This window comes from Tasmannia lanceolata, unplaced genomic scaffold (genome assembly GCF_043159265.1).
Source record: "Tasmannia lanceolata isolate RefF3 unplaced genomic scaffold, GAP_Taslan_0.1 ptg000013l, whole genome shotgun sequence".
NCBI classification, from domain to species: Eukaryota; Viridiplantae; Streptophyta; class Magnoliopsida; order Canellales; family Winteraceae; genus Tasmannia; species Tasmannia lanceolata.
The window spans coordinates 48749993-48772500 of NW_027518690.1; the positions used below are offsets into that span (position 1 = coordinate 48749993).

The 22508-nt window shown below is 38.3% G+C and overlaps 3 protein-coding genes across 6 annotated transcripts; 1 reads left to right on the plus strand and 2 right to left on the minus strand.

Annotated features, from left to right (window-relative positions):
- Window positions 1-2827: 2827 nt before the first annotated feature.
- Window positions 2828-5724, plus strand: LOC143889307 (putative WRKY transcription factor 41). Its single transcript, XM_077393481.1, has 3 exons — window positions 2828-3640; window positions 3731-3859; window positions 4821-5724. The coding sequence occupies exons 1-3, from the start codon at window positions 3333-3335 to the stop codon at window positions 5431-5433; spliced, it is 1050 nt and encodes a 349-aa protein (XP_077249596.1). The 5' UTR covers window positions 2828-3332; the 3' UTR covers window positions 5434-5724.
- Window positions 5725-6863: 1139 nt separating this feature from the next.
- SEH1H (Transducin/WD40 repeat-like superfamily protein) lies at window positions 6864-14916 on the minus strand. Of its 2 annotated transcripts, none has more exons than XM_077395080.1 (8): window positions 14632-14916; window positions 13798-13909; window positions 11227-11327; window positions 11003-11080; window positions 10149-10304; window positions 8515-8627; window positions 8138-8273; window positions 6864-7239 (listed from the first exon to the last, which is right to left on the minus strand). In XM_077395080.1, the coding sequence occupies exons 1-8, from the start codon at window positions 14788-14790 to the stop codon at window positions 7111-7113; spliced, it is 984 nt and encodes a 327-aa protein (XP_077251195.1). In that variant the 5' UTR covers window positions 14791-14916; the 3' UTR covers window positions 6864-7110. The 2 variants fall into 2 exon arrangements, with proteins under 2 accessions (XP_077251195.1, XP_077251196.1); XM_077395081.1 differs by having other exon boundaries at window positions 8147-8273; window positions 14632-14915.
- A 4086-nt stretch (window positions 14917-19002) lies between these two features.
- Window positions 19003-22299, minus strand: LOC143889308 (transcription factor SPEECHLESS-like). 3 transcript variants are annotated; one of them, XM_077393483.1, is made up of 4 exons: window positions 21865-22299; window positions 21097-21427; window positions 20828-21057; window positions 19003-19452 (listed from the first exon to the last, which is right to left on the minus strand). In XM_077393483.1, the coding sequence occupies exons 1-4, from the start codon at window positions 22210-22212 to the stop codon at window positions 19387-19389; spliced, it is 975 nt and encodes a 324-aa protein (XP_077249598.1). In that variant the 5' UTR covers window positions 22213-22299; the 3' UTR covers window positions 19003-19386. The 3 variants fall into 3 exon arrangements, with proteins under 3 accessions (XP_077249598.1, XP_077249599.1, XP_077249597.1); XM_077393484.1 differs by having other exon boundaries at window positions 19003-19165; window positions 20828-21427; XM_077393482.1 differs by having other exon boundaries at window positions 20828-21427.
- Between the last annotated feature and the right edge of the window lie 209 nt (window positions 22300-22508).

Sequence of the window (22508 nt, forward strand, 5' to 3'; positions counted from 1 at the left end):
TGGAGAGAGCAATACCTACCAATTGTGCCGAGGGTTGAGAATTACCTTGCTGCAGAATAGCAAGAATTTGAGCATACTGATCAGGTGAGACGGATGGACAATTAGTGCTGGTACTCATCTGCATGTTGTTGCTATTGTCCTGGGATCCCACAACTTGGAGACCTTTCGGTTGGGACTGGTTCCATGGATTGAGGACTGGTGCTTTCTTGGGAGGAAAGCCATGAATTCTATAATAGGTCTCGACAGTATGGCCTTCTCGATTGCAATGAGTGCAACGGTTTGTGCTTGTTGCTGTGGTCTTCTTTGGTGGGTATCCATGAATTTTATAGCAATTGTTAACAGTGTGACCATCGATGTTGCAATGATCACAATGCAATTGATTTTTCTGTCCTCGATATGGTGAATTCGAGGAACGGTAATTCCCTTTAGAAGCATTGGATGCAACAGTAGCAGCCTCCATTTTGGTTTGATGTGCTGATGATATCTCTCTTTGCTTCTCTTCTTGGAGAGCCAAAGAATATAGCTTAGCAAGAGACGGCAAGGGGTCCGTGAGAAGCAATTGACTCCTTAACGGGGCATATGACTCATGCAATCCTTGTAAGAATTTCATGCCTTGATCTTGTTGAATGAATTCAACAAACTTTTAGAAGTACCACATTGACAATCCGGTGGAGGGATGTAGGAAGATAGTTCATCCCAAAGAATTTTGAGACGTGTAAAGTACACTGAAATAGAAAGGTTACCCTGTTTCAATTCCACTATGTCTTGTTTGATCTGATAAACCTTCGTGGTATTAGGTGGTGAGAATCGATCCTTTAGGTCCTCCCATATCTCATGTGTAGGATCTACATATATCACACTTGAAGCCAACTCCGGTGTGATAGAGTGCAAGAGCCAAGAGATGACCATGTCGTTGACCCTAATCCACTGCTCAGAATCTTTGCTCGGAATTGTAATGGATCCATCAACAAATCCCAACTTATTTTTAGCCCTTAAAGCCATTTTCATGGCTTGAATCCATGTAGCATAATTATCACCATTGAGAGGTGGAGAGACGAAAACAGCCGTGGGGCTGTCGGAATGGTGGAGAGAGTAAGGGTTGTCGAATGGATCAACCACTTGTGAATATTTCTTTACTGTGGAAGAAGGTGATTCTTCCATGGCAGCAATATAAAGAAAAGAGAAGATTAAAAGACAGAAGAAGCAGGTTTCAACCTTGCTCTGATACCATGATAAACTTTGAGTATAGGGCAATACAAAATTCTCATATATTAATTAATTCAATCGATGTACAGACTGCCAGTTAAATAGAAAATACAGGAAGCTAAATATGGAAAGTAAATCAATCTAATTACAGTGAATCATGTCCTATAATCAAGATCCTAATAGCAGCAAGTTAATGAGCTAAATATGGACATGATTTATACAGGGAAGGTCTTAATAGTAGCAAGTTTAATGAGCTAAATATGGACATGATACAGGGAATCACAGAGAACATCCAGAATATCCGTAATAATAAGATATCCATTTTGGCATCGAATCATGACCACATTGCATCGTCTCCTAAGAGATCAACAGTCTAGGCCCCCAAGCACATTTGTCATGGTTATTTTTGGTGGAGACAAGTTAATTAATTAGTTCGTTAGGCCCTTACAATAGGGGCCATTAATGACATCAACCCAATTGAATTGAATGTTGGTGGGCCTACTTTTATGTGGCAATCATGCCGCTTCTATATCCTTTTAAGATCAGATGGGTGGGACCGTTTTGGTCCTATTTTCTCTAGGTCATGGTCTATTTCGAATAAGATTGATCATTGGAGTGTCTTAGATCCTAGGTAGAATTTTGTTAAAAGTTAGGATGTTCAGTCCACTATTATTGTGGCGATGCAATTCGTCTAGTCTCTTACTCGAGCTTCTAAAAAGTAAACTAATACTTGTAAACAAAGGAAATGGATTCAAATTTAGATGCCGGATATGGATTTCAAAGGTGCCGAAGATATAGAGCATGGAACGAAAAGATGGAGTCTAGAGAAGTAGAGAGGGACAACTGATCCAGACCCACTGTTGGGGTGGCTGCAGGAGGGATTTTGGGGTAAAATATATCAGATAACCTATGCCTTCATGATTTTCTATTTTACTTTCCTTTCTTCCAACTTGTAAAACCTAGACGAGGTGATAAATTCACCCTCTTCTAGGATGTTTTCACCCTGTATTTTTCAAGTGGACTCTACAGCCCACACCATAAGATTATCGAAACCGCCCATTTTATGGGTCACAACGTAAATAGTTTGTTCCCCAAAAATCATTACCATAGAATGATTCTAACCCTCCAATCTAAAGAGGGACTCACATTATAAAAACTTCTATAGATCGGATGGTTGGTCCCATCAAATGGACGGGTTCGGATCATCGTACGGTGTTGGCAGTGCAGTCCAATTTGAAAAGTACAAGGTGAATTCATCATAGAAGGGGGTGAATTTATCACCGCCCAATCTTTTTTGTGCATATACTAATAACGAGGGGGGCAAAGGAGTGTGAGCCTTTGTATTGGTGCATGGTGCATGGTGCACCCTGTTCGGCATCAAGTGTGTTCTGTGACGTATATGCGCGTACGTCAGGAAAGGTCAGCAAACTTACATGTAACACCTTCGAGGAAGAAGGTTTGAATATTCTTGGTCCGCTCTTCTTATTGTTTCTTCTTTGACTTCTTAGCTCTTTTATTTCGTCCCCCAGAAAAGGCCCAAGAAAGTACCAAAGGAGAGAGGATATAGAGAGTGTGAGATAATTTCTCATTGAATGATAAGCAAGAAAAAGTCAGCAAATTAGACCTCACTCATCTTCTACACTTTCTTCCCCTGACCAAAGACCAGTCTCACCTAAGAAAACACTTTTTTTTCAGTCAAACTTTTGTTTTCCTCGCCTATGACCAAATAATCCCATGTTCCTCTTCACCTTAAAACCCTCTTTGCCTTGTTCATCATCGTCATTATCTCTTTCTCCTCCAAGTCATTTCTTGTTTTGTTGAATCAATCTGGAAAGCAAAAAACAAAAACACCCACTTCCAATTCCGACAGTAGCTACTTGTTCTACCTTGTAATTTCAAGTTCTTGAAACATTCATGAAGCTACCCACTCTCTTCTTTTACTATGCTTAAGTACTAATTGTTCCCCTTCTTTAATTTTCTTCCTTCTATTCCAAAAATCATTTCTAACTAATCTTCTTCTACAATTTATGGGCACGAACTAGTATATTTTCTATTTCAATCTCAACCCAAATTTCCCCCTCTTTGTTTCAACTCCGTCTTCATAGTCTTCTCCCTAGTGGAAAGAAATGGAAAACACTAATAGTTTGGAGCAAAGACGACTGATCAATGAGCTAACTGAGGGGAGAGATTTTGCAAAACAGCTGCAGAACACGTCTTTGCCACCCGAATTGCGCGAATTGTTGCAACAAAAGATCATATCTTCTTTCACCAAGTCTCTTTCCATGCTCAAGTGCGGCGAATCGGAGGTAGACCCACAACCAATTGGTCCAATTAAAGGTACTGATTCACCTCGTTCACTCAGCGGAAGCCCGAGAAGCGATAATTCGGAACGGATTGTCAAGGATCAGGAGCGTGGATATATGTCCAAGAAGAGGTAAATGCGAGGAAGAATACTTATTTGGTGATTTTATAACTCTATAGCAAAATTCCCACCGAGCCTTATTTGATTTTTTTTGGGTTGCAGAAAGATGCTGCCCAAATGGTCAGAACAAGTTCGCATTTCTACAGGGACGGGGCTTGAAGGGCCTCTTGAAGATGGGTATAGTTGGAGAAAGTACGGTCAGAAAGACATCCTTGGAGCTAAATATCCTAGGTATGAAATCTTTCCCTGTCTAATCAATGGTGAAAACATAGAAAATTACCATAACATACTTCTTCAAATTAGTTATATGAATGGGAATCAACAAAGTAGACATGACTCACCTCAAAATAACACACTTGTACTGTTCATATAAAAAGTAAATACCCCTTTCTCCTCTCGTACGTACCCTTTTCCACTCATCAGTCAATCAAGCAGGGATACAGCCCTTTCAACATGAACATATATGTACAAGAGATCCAAGAGATGTCCTATCGAATCAACGGCTCGGATCAGTCAAAGGTAGGATCAACTATAGCATAGTGGCCGGGCTTTGTATTCAGGCGTGCAACTTGAGCCGGGTGGGGTTGGGTTAAGGCCAACCCTAGCCCAACCCAAGTACCCAAAATCTCAACTCTAACTCAACCGAAACCCAAGCCTCAGGTCAAGGAGGGTCAACCCTAACCCAACAATCCTTTAAATCTCTCAACCCTAACCCAACCCGATTGTCCAATTTGGGTCAGGTTGGAAGAAATTGGGTTTGGGTTGACCCAGGGCAAAAGCAGAAAAAGAAAAAGAAAAAAAAAAACCATAACCCAACTCGGGTTAGCTTTTCCGAGCCCTAACCCAACTTGACCCAATGAAATGCCAACCCAACACGAGCTGAAATCAGGTTGAACCTGTCGGGTTTTGGTTGAGCCTAACCCAAGTCCAAGTTGCACCCCTATTTTAAAAAAATGAGGTTGAATCCTACTAAACTATTCATGGTTACATACATAAGCACATGTACAGTTTTTTTTTTTTTTTTTGAAAGATAAAAGCACATGTACAGTTGTGTATTAAAATATACTCATCAATGTCCTTACTGGCTGAAGTACAGTTAATTTAAAAACACATGTGCAGATTCATGGATGTATAGGTATAGCCGTATAGGCATCTTCTTCCCTTGTCTAATTAATGGTTGTTATTGTTACAGAGGCTATTACAGATGCACCCATCGTAATGTTCAAGGGTGTCTAGCCACAAAGCAAGTGCAAAGATCCGATGAAGACCCAATTGTCTTTGATGTCACTTACAGGGGTCACCACACATGTTTTCAGGCAAGCCAATTGATACTGACACCACCATTACCTGAAAAACAAGAGCAGCAACAACACCACCATCACCACCAACAACAAAAAGAGATAATCCTCAACTTCCGAACGGGCCTCAAAGTAAAAACAGAAGACTTGAACTCCCCAAAAGTGAATTCTTCTACCTTCTCATTCCCTTCTGCATCAGTTGATTGCCCAAAGACCGAAGACCACATCTTTTCCACACTGGACAATCATTTCATGGGTAGTTTTTCTCCCCCATTTATATCGCCCGCTACGTCCGAATCAAACTATTTTTCGGTGTCCCCATGCCGGATGAATAGCTTTGGAGGACAACCCAATTTACGGACTTCAGAATCCGATCTCACCGAAATAATCTCGGCCGCCACTTCGGCATCGAATTCTCCGATGCCGGAGTTGGATTTCCCCCTCGATCCGGCGGAATTCGACATCCATTTCCCATTTGACAACCCTGGTTTCTTCTCTCAGCTTTGAAGCTAAACAATGAATAATAATCTCTACTTTCAGATGCAGTTACCGGAGTAGCCTGTTGGTGCCATTCCTTATTTCTGGCTTAGAAAGAAGAAAGGTGGCCAAGCAATTTTCGCTTTAATTGATGTAGGCATAGAACACTAACTAGGGGGTATGTAAAATTATTTTTCTTTCTTTTCTTTTTTGCTTTCTTCTTAAATCGTAATTTTATTTATAGTTGTGATTGTTCCTTCAGTTTGCTTCCACTTATGAGGAAGACTAGCTAATCATGGATAATGTTATGCTTAATTCTTAGTTATCCTCTCTAAATCCGTTTTACAATTTGCATCATTGAGCAATCATCATGCTCTGTTGCTATAACAGATCAATAGTCAGGTGAAATGTTTTTTGTACGTATGCAATCAACACGTGAGGGAGAGCACGTCTTAAGGTTTTTCTACTTACCCTTGGGATGAAAAGAAGAAAAGAACTTAAAAAGCCAACCCAAGGAGGGGTGCTAGACTGAAGGGCCCTCCCTTTGGTTGTAACTTCTCAAGGTGCTAGACTGAAGGGCACCCTTTCCTCCAATTTCTGCAAGGGCACCCTTCAGTGTAGCATCCCTCCTCGGAAAAAAACCAAACTAGATCAACTGTTTATTCAACATTTGTAAAGGTCCATTACATTGCTGCTGGGCTTCTCTTAATTACTTGGCTTCGTGAAGGGTAATTTTTTTCCTTCTCTTTTTCTTTTGAGTTAGGCTAGAAAGACCCTTTGCACTCTGAGCTTTCACTGAAATTGACACCCACTTTTCCGCTTAAAAATGGGCGTAAAATTGTTACCCCTATTTTACGTCGAAAGAAACAGAGCCTGAGAAGCAATGCCCATACTCATGCATCATGTGTACAAAGAGAAACAAACAACCTACAACTTGGTGGTAATAGCAGCACCTCCCTTTTTAACGTCTTATTGAAACCAAAACCCATATTGCAAGGGTCTAAGTTTCAAATGAATGTAATTCACAAGGTTGCAGCCATAGCACAACTAAAGATTTCGAAGGGCCACTTTGGATGCCATAAAAATTGATCCTTGATAAAATCATTTTAATGGAGATGATAAATTTGCCTTCTTTATTCACAGCTGTTAAAACCAAAGTATAAGTCTCTCTCCATAGGTCCTAATTGTTTTCAACTTAAGTAGGACACATCGATGGAAAGCAAGTAGGACCTACGCCCTATTTATGGGTCCTATCTTAGTGTCTATCTTCCTGTATGCCTAGATACCTTGCCACTAAACGTAGCCATCTTAACAAGAAGGGTAAGGTTGTACTGTAAAGGCCAATCATAGTTTCCCTTCATCAATCAAACAGACCACTCCTACAGATGCTCACTTGATCGTGTTTTTCTATTTTTCTCGTGAAATTTATGGGTCTGGAAAGAAACATAAGAAGGTGAGGGAACAGGGGAAGTGATCTGTACCCATAAATTTGAGTATAATGTGTGGGCAGAGGCCAATTGGTGGTGTCTCTTTATACACCTATCAGGTAAGAAAAGGGGGAAAAGCATTAAAAAGAAACTTCTAACCATATACAACTGCAAAATTTCTAACAATGCACAAGCACAGGAGGCATAGAAATGTCTCTATCCAAAACACAATAGCAGCAGTCTAAAGGAGTGACAATCAACGTCAAGATCCTTCCTGCATTCAACTGCTTTCTAGGGCTGCCTGTTCATGCCACACCCCATTCAAGTTGGACTGCCATAATCTAACCATGCCATCACTTCCCGCTGTTGCTAATGTCATGCCACTCATGTCCCATTCCAATTGCCATACCTAAAATATGAAAAGGATAGCAGAGAGATTAGCCATTTTAAAGGTAAAAAGGGGGCAAGGCCTCCGTTCCCGTTAACAAAAGCACATCAAAAGAAACTTTCACCAGGGTCTTCTCCGAGTCTTATGTCTAAAAAGAAACTATAACAAAGCCCAACCTTCTCAATCTCATTTATGCATCAAAATACCGAGCTAGAAGAAGTTTCTGATTCAGATATTAATATGTAAATAGAATTGAGAGGTAAGATTACTGGCCGGTATGGTACCCCATTAACATGCTGCATCAAACGCTGATTATAGTAACACCGATCTTTCAAGAAAAGACAACAGGAGAAAAAAGGCCAAATGGTTTCAATGTTTTTTAATTGAATAAACCATTAGCTATGTTGGATTTTGCAAGAATTGTGCAACTAAGCCATCTTTATAACTAGTTATATACCCCATCTAGAATTTTCTTCAGTGATAATACATTTCATACAAACAAGATAAAAAAAGAGTCACGGAAGCATATTAAAAAGAACAATTATAATATGAAATACCCCATGAAAGTTGTATTTAAATGTTTTTGGGTCATTTACGCATACACCCATACTACCCAATAAACCAAATCTAGAATTTACGCAATGACACTTTATTTAACATAAACAATATCAAAAAACAGATGAAGGAAAACCTTATAAATATGAAATGCCCCATGACAGTAGTATTTAACTATGCATTTGGGTGATTCCCATAGTTTTTATACTAACCAAAAAACCATGGGCCGAAATAACTTTGTAATCAAGATCAACATTATTTCACGACAAGTCAAATATTGAAGGGGCTATCAACATATCACCCAAATCAAGTTTTAAATCAACAAGAAAGAGATCCAATTCCCTAAATAAAAGATAATCTTTACCTTACATACCTCACCATCATGCCCAGAAAGTAATGCAACTTTCTCTGTTGAAAGCCTTCCATTTGTGTCAGGGTTCAAACCTAGATGCCATATCGCAATCCCTTTGCAAGTTGCAATAGCTAAAACTTCATACGGCCTACAAGAAATTAAGATGTTAATTGCCTGTCGATTAGCTTTTTCTTCTATTGTAACTATTAAGACACATTCTAAACCCAATTATTTTATTTAGATGTTTGCTAGCAGAACGCTGCAGGGGGCATGGCAGCTAGAGGTCATTTATTTATCCAGATGATTAATTGCAAGTTTGCGACAGATTGGTATAGAAAGATTTTCCACTGCTTTTAGGTCATTAATAATAGCCCAAAACAGATACCTACCTGCCTATATTGGGTGCCCAAGCTACAGCAAACACCCGATCACCCTTATCTCCAGGTAAGGCCAACTCTGCAACTGGTAGCCACCTTTGATGAGCCTCGTCAAATTCCCAAACCTGAAAAAATCTATTGTAAGAGAACAGTAATAATTGCCATTATTATAAGGTTTCAGTTCTTTCCTTGTTTTTCATTGGGTTAAATCACTCTATTTGGATGAGCACAAGCAGACGCTATAACTGCCAGTTTCGCAAAAAGTCCAATTTTTAAAAAGGGAAGGACTTTACAATCACTTGATTAGAAAGATTCAAGTAAACAGAAAGCTCAATATAGCTTTGTTGTGGGAATGTTCAACCATACATCTGAGCCCCCAAAAAAGTTTAAACTATACCTAAATTTTCTAGAAAAAAATAGACAAAACTTCATGGTAATATAAATAATTAAATACGGCCAAGAAAGAGATGAAAATAGAGACAATTCTTCAAAGACAATTAGCTGAAACCATCACATGGTAAAAAATTAACCAAATTAGAAAATGCATCTCGGATGCCACATTAATTACATTCCGATAGGTTGTTCAGGATTCTACCTGATTCGGAAACGCATAAGCAGAAGTTCAGTACTAACAAAAAATCATTCAATATTGCCAAGCAAAAGAACCAAAGAGTAGCTCTTCAAATGCAATAAAGTGAGAACACCTTTGATTTTTAATTTGATAAGAAATCAAGATATATAGAACCTTTAATTAGAAATACAACAAATGTGCAAAAGGAAAAGACCTTTCGATGCCAACATCCATCAAGGTAGATTTCACATGGGTTTCACATGTTCCGTGATTATAAGAACAGGTTGTGAGTAACATCATATCACGTGAAAACATGTCACTGAAAATGAATACTTCACAGGCAACAAAGGTAGTATCCTGAATATATTGACAAACCATAAAAAAGACAAAAGCCTACATGCCCTTAAGAAACAAATTTATAAGTACACCCTTCGGATATGTGTATAGAAAATAGAATAAATTTTTTAAAAGAATAATAATAAAGGCATAGGCATTCTAAAGCCTGGAAGAGTATCCCATAACAAAGATGTCTGTCACAAGAAATAATCACACTTTATTAATAAGTAATTGATCAATAAAGTGAATTATATTAATATAAAGTGAATTATAATTATATTAATATAGTTCAATTTGTTTAATGTTCTTCTCTTTATTGTAAGCATTGTTCTCCTCAGGTACCTTCTCGGTCTCTGTGTTTATTAATGAAATTTATTTGCCTTTCAAAAAAAATATAATAATAAAAGTACCTAAAACAAGAAATCGATGTGATCTTTTCTGTTCCATAATTAAATAATACAGTCATGTGCAAATAAAAAGCGGGGAAAATAAATCCTAGTAGCTTAAGATGTGGAATTCAAGCATAGCATCGACTCCTGCAAAAAAACTCTGAGCATTTAAAGACTACAATCAACAAAATTCAATTTGTATATAAAACATTGAGCACAACGAGTTACATAAACAAAGTTTAGGGAAAATATGATCAGTCCTGGACAGAAATATACAATCAGACAAAAATTATACACTCGAACCATATACTTTTTCAGATAGGGAGCCAGAGATGTGAAGCTTCATAAACCTTGGAGGAATTGAAATGCAATACGTCTGAATTGAAGCCCAGAACAAAACTTAATTGTTGGTTTTCGCCTCTTCGTGGATTCCATGCAATGGAAGCAGACAAGCAAGATGGCTTCCCAAATCTAGATACTGAATCAATCACGTTCTGAAATTCAGCCTGCCAAAAAAAATTGTTTTCTATGAATATCATGCAAATATATATATTTTTTTCATGCAGTGATATTGTTGGCAAACAAAAATCGTGACATTTGTGTCTTTCTTTTGAAAGAGTAAAACAAATTTGTGTCTTATTTCAGAAAACATAGTTTATCAGCCCTTTTTCCATATAATGGGCATTGTTTACATAATCATCATAAATTTTAACAGCATTTCTATTTATCTTGATATACCTTCCCAAATCTTATACTTTTGGGAACTGAAATTTATGTAGCATTATATTATTCAAATTTATTACAATGTAGGCCTTTGGATGCTCCAGTGAGAAGAGAAGTGACTCGTGCCAATTTGATGGAATAAAAAGAGGTAGGGGCAGATCGGAAACAACTTGGGTAGAAAGAGTGAGGAAAGACTTGAGGGCTCGGATCATAACAGAGAACATGACCTTGGATAGGATAGAATGGAAGAAAATGATCCATGTAGACAAACCCAACTAGTGCCAGGAGTAGACTTAGTCAATTTGAGCTGGGTAGATCGTTTCACCTTCTTCATGAAAATTTTCTAAAGGATGGATTGATTGATTTACTGTAATTTACAGGCTTCTATCTTAACATAGAACTTACTAACAACAATTGCAACTTTAAAGATTTCGATAAAGTGCAACAAAAATACAGGATGGAATCAGTTTGAGTGATTTACCTGAAGTTGCCACTTTTTGAGTTGTAAAGGGTCCAACAGCTCATAGACCTTTACATGGCCATCTGAATATGCAGCAACCTACAAAAATGCTAACATGGTCAGCCACAGTGCCAAATACCATTTTTTTGAAGAAAATATGACCTGAGGGAATGCATGTAGACTTCGCAGTTTCAAGTAAGCAAATGCATGTAGAAACTAAAACAATGACTACTATTAGTGCTTACCAATTTCAAACTTGTTAAGGAAACCCCAAATTGGATATCTAGGGCTTGAGTTGAGTTGCTTTCAAAGAGTTTGCACAGCTTCCATATCAAAGGTTGCGTATCTAAAAGGAAAGATTAGAACAAAAACCTGAGTTGGAGAATCTATTTGGATTTTAGCCAAACATTCAATTATGCAGTGGATCTAAACATAGTTGTAAATACCTAGTGAAGTGCAGTGGAAAAAAAGAAAATTGTAAATATAAAATAGAAACATGTTAGTGCACAAATTTAGTGCCCTAAGAACTTTTAAACACTCACTAACCAGTTGATTCAAAGCTACACATACATGGATATGACTTAGTTTGTTCTTTTGTATTATTTGCTTCCCTTTATATATCATATTATGTTGGTTTCCTCCTCGATATTTTTGTTTCTCCGTTCCAATTAATACAACCCTATTGCTGACAAAAGACAAGAAAGTACAAAATCCTCTACATATTTAAACATTTTAAAAGCATTTTAAAGGCAAACCAACACCGCAAGGCTGGGCATAGGCAAAAACCTTCAAGCTGCAGAGTCGAGGTGATGAATGACTAAGGCCTACATCTCATAAGTATGACCTACACCTCAAACTAAAATTTCCATAACCAACTTCCTGAGAGATTGTTATGGTCTTATTTTTTATTTTTTTGAAATTTAGAGTTATGGAGAACTACTTTGGAATCCAAAGGTTTTAGACTGAGTAGGACTAAGAAAGAGTATATGGAGTGCAACTTTAGTAATGTAAGAAGGCGGGACGAGGATGTAGTAAATATGACTGGACAAGAGGTACCTAAGAGGGATATCTTTCGCTATCTTGGTTCAATTCTACATAAGGAAGGAAAGATTGAAAAGGATGTTAACCACAGAATAAGAGCAGGTTGGTTGAAGTTGAAGCTTTCCTCAAGAGTTCTGTGCAACCGTAAAATTCCTACCAAGTTGAAGGGTAAGTTTTATAAGACAGTTGTGAGACCAGAGCCATGCTGTACGGCTCAGAATGTTGGGCCACCAAGAAGCAGCATGTGCATAAGATGAGTGTAGCAAGTCCCAATGGGACCGGAGTAAGACATCAATAATCCCCCATTCTCGTCCCTCAATACCCCACCAACCCCTGCTAGCCCAGGATTTCCTATAGAACCTCCATCAAAATTCAACTTAAAAAAACCTGGCTTTGGCGGCTCCCATTTTGGCATGATTTTATCCTTTATCTTCCTTTCCCCAATCACCACGTTCCAGTTTATCAGAATTTCCCCAATTCCATATGATGTCCCTCTAATGCTCTTTAACCATGATATAAGCTCAATTTTTACTTCCAATCCAATCCTTTCACAGGTCTTATTTTTCTCCGCGAAGATACGGTTATTTCTCTCCTTCCAAATGTTCCAAATGAGAGCATAAGGTAACAGCTTCTAGAGCAGCTGCCCTGTTTGACCAAAAGGTACCAGGTCGATCAGAAGTTGTCATGCCACTAAAAGGCCAATCTTCGCTTTGATAGTGTGATGGGCAGGGAATAGCAAAAGTATATCCAGTAAGTCTTCACCTACATGGTTCACACCCCCCACCCCCACCCCGCGTAGCGCGTGTTGGGCAAGGTGAAACTAAACTTTGATGGGTCTAGCCTATGATATCCTAGGTAGCAGGAGTGGGAGGCAATATTCAGGAGTAGGACAATATCACCAAGATCGCCTTTTCAGGCTCTCTAAGAATTAAGGGACTCGAATGAAGAGGTAGTCAAGGGCGCTATTGATTGGGATATGCTTGGCTGAGGAATCACAAGCTTGGATTCCTTAATTACGGAAAGAGATTCTCTCAATGTCGTCCAATAGATGCAGCTGGGAGCCAGTATCCACGAGAGATTTTCAGATTGGATTGAAGTGATCCTTGACCATATAGAGGGCCATTCGGTTATTTTCCAACATACGTGGAGCTCTGCAAATAGGGAGACAGACAAGGTGACTAGAACCGAAGTGCACAGATCAGGTCTTAAAATTTTTTTACTCTATTCCCCTTTAACTGTGCTATATTTTCTTTTGTTGTCCACCACAGTCCCTGGGGCCTGTCCTGTTCTAATATATTTCATTATAATTCATAAAAAGAGAGAGAGAGAGAGAGAGAGAGAGAGAGAGAGAGAGAGAGAGAAGTAATACCCCAATAAAATTATCAAATTAAATTGATTGAGGGGACCAATATAGTCAAACAGGTCAATGAATTTGATGTATATGAAGCAACATACCCCAACAATATAGATCTCACATCCATGATCCAATCATAAGAGTTACAGATACATGTTCATTATAATATAATAGACAGTGTTTTCTGACATTTGTTCAATGAAATTGACTTCAGCTTTAGTTTTTAGTGATTGTAGGTCGCAAACAACATAGAATATTGAAATATGTGTTAGCATAGGTTAACTGCTCAATTCTTTGCATACAGAGAGATACATTCCTTATGGACATTACAAAACGAATAAATGACAACAGTTCATAAATTTGACATAGAAAATAGCCGGAAAGGCTTGAACATGACCTGAAAAGCATTAAATTTGCATACCTTCTTCAGTTTCTTCCCACAATGACAATGTTCCGTCAACGCAAATGCAAGCAACTGCATCACCATATTCTGGAGGAACCCAAACAACTTTTGCAATACTTCCCTGATGTGCCTGTAAGAAGTTTAACATCAAAATAAGAGGTAAAAAACATTGAAAAGTCGTTAAAATGACAACTCTTCAGTGGACAAATTTATAGCGTTACCATCCCGTTTTTAACAATTATCAGCATGCACTTAAGAGACAAATCTTTTACTTGACCAAATTTTAACATTACCATCCCTATCAATCTGCATTTAGAAAATAAATCAATTATGGGTAGCCCAAAAGGTCAAGAGAAGACAAAAGGGAAAGGGCGCATGAGGTAATTTTGAGCTTTCATATTTTTCATCCATGAAAACTTAATATAGAACACTCTTGTTAATTGTTCCTTCATTTGATCATCGTACTACATTTGTGAGGTTTGTACTGCCACACCATGCAAAAAGCACCACAGAGAGTACACCAATTTCACTCATCTTCACATCAATTAGGCACAACTTGAATATAAAGAGGATTTTTGTCTCTCCACTCTCTAAATAAATGACGCCATGATCCATTTTCTAATAAGATAACACAAATTCTTGAAGCTAAAGGTCCAGCAATCACCAAAATAGGGCACAAAAACATACTATCTTAAATTTCTTTCCAAGAACAAAATACAAGGAAATCAACCCTACAAAACAATGTATGTGTGTGTGTGTGTGTGTGTGTGAGAGAGAGAGAGAGAGAGAGAGAGAGAGAGAGAGAGAGAGAGAGAGAGAGAGAGAGAGAGAGAGAGAGAATGAAGAGCAAACCCTCCATGTGGAAGTGCAGGAGAAAGAGGATGAAGCTGATTCGGGAGAATCGTAAACAGCTAGGGTTCCGTCAGTTGATCCCGTCACCAATCTCTGCCCGCAGTAATTCCACGATGAGCACACTGTCCCCTTATCTAGCGTTAAAAGAGGCTTCTCCATTTTCCTCCCTCTCTCTTTCTCTCTCTTGTGTGTACCCTAAAACTGGAAATTAAAACTCAGAGAGAACGTATAGAACCCTGGAATGAGTGGGATACCATCCGATCGATGATCCAAATTGATCTGAACCTCCCGTTTGTCCCCAGCGGATCTCAAGTCCCAACTTTAAGGTCAGTTTTTGAGGGGTCTACATAGGGGCCCGCAAAGCAGAATGCATATGGAATCAACAAGATCATTGTTATTTGATCCAACAACAGCCTCCTTTTTCGTCTTTTTAAGGGGCTGCTGTTGGATCAAATATCATGGGCGGCTTCCCCTTACACGAGAATGCCCGATGGGGCACCATAGATCTCTCAATTTTTATATGGTTTGTGGCCGTATGGTCAAATATTTTTGAAGTACCGTACAAGAGGGAAGACTTGATAGCTAGGAACATAACAGAGAACATGACCTTGCATAGGATAGAATGGAAGAAAATGACCCACGTAGAAGAATCCAACTAGAACTGGAATTAGAGCCAGGTAGATTCATTTCACCTTCTTCATGAAATTTTACTAAATGATTCATGTAGCCGACCGCAACTAGTTTGGGACAAAGGCTTTGTTGAGTTGAGTTGAGTGTAAGGCCCACACAATAGGATGATCCAAACTGTCCATTTGATGGGCCACAACGTAAATAGGTTGTATCCCGAAAATCATTTCCATAGGATGGGACCCATCCATCCTATCTATGGATGTTTCCATAATATGCAATTCCTCAATGGATGATCGAGGGCTAGGATGCATGATTATTGGGGCACAATCTATTTAGTAGATTTTATTGCTTTGGTGCGTTTGTAGGCATTCACGAGGATAGTGTTGTTCTAATTTATATGTGGCGTCTGCACACCAGTATTACAGGTATTGTATTGAAACCATTCCTAAGTGCGAGATGTACCACCCTAGTCCTGAATAAGCCTGAATCTTTATTTCCATGTGGTCCGAACTCTACTATTGCATTTACGTTCATTCAACTTCCCAAAAGCGTACAAACTTTTTCGTTCACAAGAACATGGTTGGAAATTTTCTTCAAGTGGCCCACTTCTTAGAAGATACTATGATATGTTTGTCTTTTTGGCTTCTCATCCAAAATGAAACTAAGGAGGGACAAGAACCCATGATTTCGATTGTAGTTGGTGGTTAGTGGGCAATTAAAAGCAATGGTTTGCGGTCCATGCCATGCACTTATTTGAAGCTTGAAGGCATAAAGGTTTATGTCTCTTGATGGTGAGAGACCTAACAAACACTGTACTCCAACAATTGACTGTGCCCTCATTTACTAGGACCAAAACATTAAATCCCCTGCTCAATAGTAGAAAGGTTTGGGTTCTTGTTGGGTAGGTGAGGCCAGCTTTGAGATTCAAAACTAAGTGACATGAATGGAACCATGCAATTATACACAGAAATAATAATAGTCTTTTGAAAGGTAAAAGTAATTGCATTCGGCAACACCCATATAACTTAACTCTCACCTCCCAGGTAGAGAGAGCGAGAGAGAGAGAGAGAGAGAGAGAGAGAGAGAGAGAGAGAGAGAGAGAGAGAAGAATGTTAACAAATATTAATTAATATGTTCCATCAAAATCGGATAATAAGCAGTAGTCTTCTAAGTTTGGTATGTGCAAGGATATGGTGAAATAATAAGCATTTGTCTTCTAATTTTTGGCATATGCAAACATATGGTGAAAGACAAATCCGGCCTCCATGCATTCACACAAATAAAGTCAGACCCAGAATGAACATTTGGTAGCATATTCACAAAGAGTGTGACACATAAGGTGCTCATTTCAAGTAAACCAATTAATTTGGAGTACCACTTATTATTAAATCTCATGGGCAAAATACGATCTAAATGGTACAAAGCAATAAGAAGATGCAGCACACAAGACATACACAACTAGATTTCCACTATAAAAAAATATAAAAATTACAAACAAATTTAACCCGACCAGAGACCCTCGAGTAGCAACACAAAATGAAATTCACAGAAGAAGCAACTAGATCAACTAATGGGGATTTGAAAAATCCACACCACGTTTTGGAGAAAAACTCCAATATGATACTTGAAGGAGTCAAACTCCTTGAGCCACGTGAAAGAGCTAAGGCTCTTTTCTTAGAAGATGTTCCAAAAATTAACTTTATTCAAGTCTATCTTTCTTTCCTCATATCATTATATTATATGGATGGCCAAAGCCTAAAAATAGAAACCCTAAATGCTAACTTACAAAACAATTAATTTTAATCTTCCGTCTAAAGTAACACAAATAAAAGTTAGAAACAGAATTAGAATAATCCTAAAATAGAAATCCCGTAATAGATATATAGCACATCCGTAAATTGCCCATAACTTCGTCAAATCACACACTCTAAAATCACATGATCTTGGGCTCATTAGATAGGTAATCGGAAAATACACTACAAGTACGATGATGAAAATAGTGGTTGAAGGACTTGTTCTATGCCGCACGTTCTTGCCAGCTTCACCTACGTTAGTAACCCTCTCCTTCTCTAACCCTAGAAACTCCCCTCTCAAACAGTCTCAAACCCTCCAAAGAATTTCTCGAGTTGCCCTCTTTTACCTTTTAGAATAAACCTTAATATATATTAACGTCCCCTCAAAACATAAGGTTTGTTCTTTAATTAACTGTGGGGTCCGGGGTTCAATCCAAACTTACCTACCAAAAAAATAGGTCCCCTCAAAACATAAACATATTCATGGTTTTAGAAATACTGATATCTTCACCTCTCTATCTCAATCATACTAGGAACTAGATAGAATCCTTAATGTTTAGGCAACTAGCCTATAACTGAAACAAGAAAGATCCCAACATAAACCACAACTAAGAGTTTTTACCGTTATTGCTTGTTACTATATTTCTTTGAAGATCACCCAATCACGAGCAATGTGTCCAACCAAACCAAAGAACACGATCATTTGGCACACTATCCAGATGGGAGTGTGGGATATCTATTCAAGTAAGTTGGACATCTAGTATCTACCGAAATTTTCTCCTTAATTTTTGGAGAGAAAAACGACAGAAGACACACATGAATTTGAGAGAGAGAGAGAGAGAGAGAGAGAGAGAGAGAGAGAGAGAGAGAGAGAGAGAGAGAGAGAGAGAGAGTTCCCTTTCACCTACAATATGCAATAACTGATAGCTGTTTGAATTCTAAGCTTGACCATCCGGCCACTATCATGAAACTTGCTACATGCTTAGAGCTTGCCACTTCCATTGAGACTCGATACATACTTGGAGCTTGGAGAGTGACTAGGCTACATTGGAAATATACTCTCTTGAGAGTTTATTATTGTGAAAAAGCAATTAATTAAGCTGTTGGAGAAAGGCGTTATTTAATCTTTTATACTTTAACAATTATGTTCTTGGAACTTTGTTTTTTCTTTTGGAAGTGTATTTGTTCTGTAGATTATTTATGTTTTGCAGTTGGTGGTGTGGCTTAGTAGTTGCTAAGGAAAGCTAAATATAATTAAGAAATGTTAACTATGATTTAGATTGTAGGCTATAATATGGGCCTTATATCTTCTTTTACTACAAGTCATTTTACTGAAATTTGAACTCATTTGAGTACTACTACAGCTTGTGTGTTTGGCATCAAGAGAACAATTTTCTTCTCTTGATCTCAGCCTCTCCCCACCATGTTTGCTATTTGATATTGAATACACGTCAAGAGCCCATGCATGTGTCCGTGTTAACCTTGGACGATAAACTATGTATAGGCTAACATTGTTGGAATGAAACTAACTAGGTGGAAGGAGAATATGAGATACAAGAGAAGAAAGTTGTTCTCTTGATGCCAAACACACATGGAATGGTGCACAAGTTGTTACACTAGTCAAGAGACTTCAAATTCCACTAAAGCAACTCACAGAGGAAGAAGATACAAGGCCCAAAATACATGCTACGTACATGTCAAATTTGTGATTAAATTTTCATAACAATACTTAGCTTCCCTAAGCTACCACTAATACACTAACAAATGTAAAGTAAATGCCTTACATAATTACAAAACAAGAAACCAAGACCCTAAAACATTAACTCCCAAAAGGGTAGATTTCCAACGTAGAATAGTCAATGTAGCAAGCTCCAAATATAGTATTCAATGTAGCAAAGTTCCAATGTAGGAGGAACATTCGATGAGTGCATGGAGAGTTCCATGCATGTAGTGAGTTCCAAGGAAGTCAAGCGGTCCAGATTATATTTCCAACAAACATGGTATTGCATCTCCAAATATTCTACAATGTGCCTTAAATTAGAACTTACCCATCAAAAGGGAAAACATAATCAAAATAAAAGGCATGATATTCCTCAAAATATTTATCTTATCTGCAGGGAAAAATGCATACATCAGTCGTTCTAGAATGCTAACCAAGGCAACAAAGAAACTTGTGATAGAAACATAACTCATACATGGAATAACAACTTGAAAATGCCGAATTGAACAAATTACATTAGTATGTTTACACTGTGTGTGTGTGTGTGAGAGAGAGAGAGAGAGAGAGTCAGATGCTAGATATTTGGCCTGGTCTGATCCTATCTTAGCTGCCTCAGCAGAATGTCTGTTGAATTTCATGGGCGAGTTCCTCCACGCTAAGTTTGCATTCAATTCCAATCTATCAAAAAGAGAAGTGGCTTCTTCAGTTGTTGACTTAATCAGCAGCCTCAGTCAGTAGCAGCAGAACTAAGGCTCTTGATTATGCTCTAAATTAACAAGTTTACATCCAAAACAATACCACATTACTACTTGGCTCTCAGAGAAATAGGGATGTTTGGCAAAAACGAAAAATATCCCATGGAATCTTTGTGGGCCCAATTATATATGAAAGAGGAGCCCAGAAGAAGGGAGGGTGCATGAGAGATTTGACAGTTCAGGAGTTGAGAGAGCATGAGAAATCCCTAAAAACAGTGAAAAAATATCTTCAAATTGTTTTTTTTTCCCTGTTTTTTCTGGGGGTTTTCATGCTCCCCTCACTCCCAAGCACATACAACCATCTCATCTAGGCAAAACTACTTAAGCTTCTGAAAAAATTCAAACTCCAAATAAATAAGCCTATGCATGATTCAACTGCTGATTTATGTCTCAAACATCATTTATTTGTCAGTTTTCTGATGATCTGCACAGAAAAGTATATAAAAATATCTCTTAAATGCTCTAGTAACTTAATATCAGCTTAGAGACCGATATTTACAAGATGACATCTTAGAAAATAATCAAACGTGCGGATAGTAGGACGCAGAACCAAGAAAGCCGCGTGATTTTGGCAGCTTTTAGTGGTTACACTTGCAGATTTTTACTACATAGCTAGGTTGTATTAACTCTTAGTCATCACTCCACAATAAGGTCTGGTCTTAGGTTACGTCCTTGTATTTTACTAATTAATTAGTAATTATTGCTTTAACTTTTTAGCTTTGAATAAGAAATGGGTTTTTAAAGTTCCTTCTCAAGTTTAATAAATTTGCTGTGATGGAAGATTATTCAGGTCCGATAGGACTGTTTGAGAAAATAACATATAGTTATTTCTTGCATTCACAAACAAAAGGCCTTCAATATGATGCTCTTTCTGACAAAATGGAAAATGGACAAAACGCAATGGAAATTGAATCAGCATTTTGAGCATTTCTCAAAAAAAAAAAGCTTCTTATTCTAAAGGTAATTAGTTAAAAACTAAAGGTAATTTGGTAGTTAACAAAATATTTAATAGAAGAAGAAGAAGGTTCTGATGGAAAAGGGCAAGATAATAATAAGAGTTTGGGCCTCTGCGGACACCTCTGAAATTAATTCCATAAAATGTTATATGCAAATGGTTTTGAAGATATATACGATTGTTTGTTATAATAGCTTTAGAAGTAATGTAATTAATTGGTTCCAAAGAGGCCTTAATTTTCCATTTGAGTAAGATTAAATCAAAATGATCTTAATTATCTGCAAATAAGGACTAATCTTGATGGCATCAAAGTGACCCTTAGTATTTGAGTCTGGTACATTACCTTGTTGGTGAATGAATTGAGCATGGTGTCATCAACAGTGTTAATGTTCACTTGTAGTATTTCCAGTGAGAGCCCTTCAATTGCCGCCATTATCTTAACTGCCTGGCCAGGAATCCTATGTGAAATCGTCTCCAATAGAACATTAGGGCCTGATAATTTCACCTCCACATTGGCAACTTGAGATTTTGAGTTGGCAGAAAGCTCCTTTACAGTTTCAAAGGAGGAGGAAGGTTGTTCATGGGGTGATGCTAGGGCCGGAGAGATGTAAGGTTGTTCATGGGGTGATGCTAGGGCCGGAGAGATGTAAGGTTGTTCATGGGGTGAAGCTAGGGCCGGGGAGAGGTAAGGTTGCTGAAACCAAGGATTGTAAGGGCTACTTGGTTGCGGGGTTCTCGGGCTTATGGGTATTCTTGGACTTAGTGGTGGTGGTCTTGGGCTCAGAGGTAGTGGTCTAGGGCTCAATGGGGAGGGCCTAGGGAGTCTAGGGCTAAGAACGTCACCGTAAACCCTCCTTTGTTTCTTTGCTTCTAAGGATTGTAGAACTTGTTGCATCTCCATGATGAATTGCACAACTCCTCCAATTATCGAAGCTTGATCTCCCTAAATCAACATAAAAGAGAAGATAGAAAGATATTATATACTGATGCCAGTGTGTTCTACAAGTGAAAATAATTTACATATATGTCAAAACCCAAGTCAAGTTAAACTTCGACGGTTCTAGTCTCAGGACCATGGGCTGGCTGGAGTAGCTGGACTCCTGCAAAGTCACGATGGAACAATGATATGGGCATTCTCTGGCCTGATTAGGTTTGCAGATTCAAATGAGGCAGAGATCAGAGCAGTTCATCAAGGAATTAGGATTATTGAGCATAGCATGCTTGATCAATGGAAGGTGACTCCCTTAATGTGATTAAATGGGTGAAGGGCAGTCTCTCCCATCCTTGGAGGTTTGCTCATTGGATAAACCAGATAATGTCTAATGATAATTCGACCGTTGTAACAAACAAATGGGAGGCATAAGTGAAGGATGTTTATACTCTTTTCACATAGAAGGAAGGCATGAGAGAGCGAAGCACCATTAAGTGCTCGTTCATTTGCTTTCGCCGGTTGCGCTCTACTGTTATGTGCGACACACGTTGTTGTCCATCTAAGCCAACTTCGTCGGAAGGTGTTGATGAGAACTTTAGCCGTTTGGGGGCCGGAGAAACTTCATTTTTGGTCATAGACTCGCCGGCATTGGGGCTAAAAACGGGCGACAAGAGAATCTCAGGTGTACTTTCCAGAGTCTCCAGAATGCTGAAGAGGTTTTCTGGCGAATCGGCACCGGAAAAATTTGTGGTAACAAACTCTGTGTCATTGAAAAGATCTGATAAGCTATCTTCCATAATTCAGTAACTCTTCCCTCAAGGAAAACCACTTATGGGTTGGAATTGGGCAAGGGAGAAGATGTTTTTTTGAGGTGACAAAAGGTCTCAAATGATAAGTGTAAGAGACCCAGAAAGTAATGAATAGGTTGAGATTTTGAAGATCAAGAAAAGGATGCTAAAAGAAGTAAATTGTGGGAGCTGAAATGAAAAGGACGTAACTGTCGACATCGTCTGTTTCTCGTTGGTGTCATGAATTTTATTATTCACTGAAATCATGGACTCATGGATTCACAATAATCGGAGTAATGTGGGGA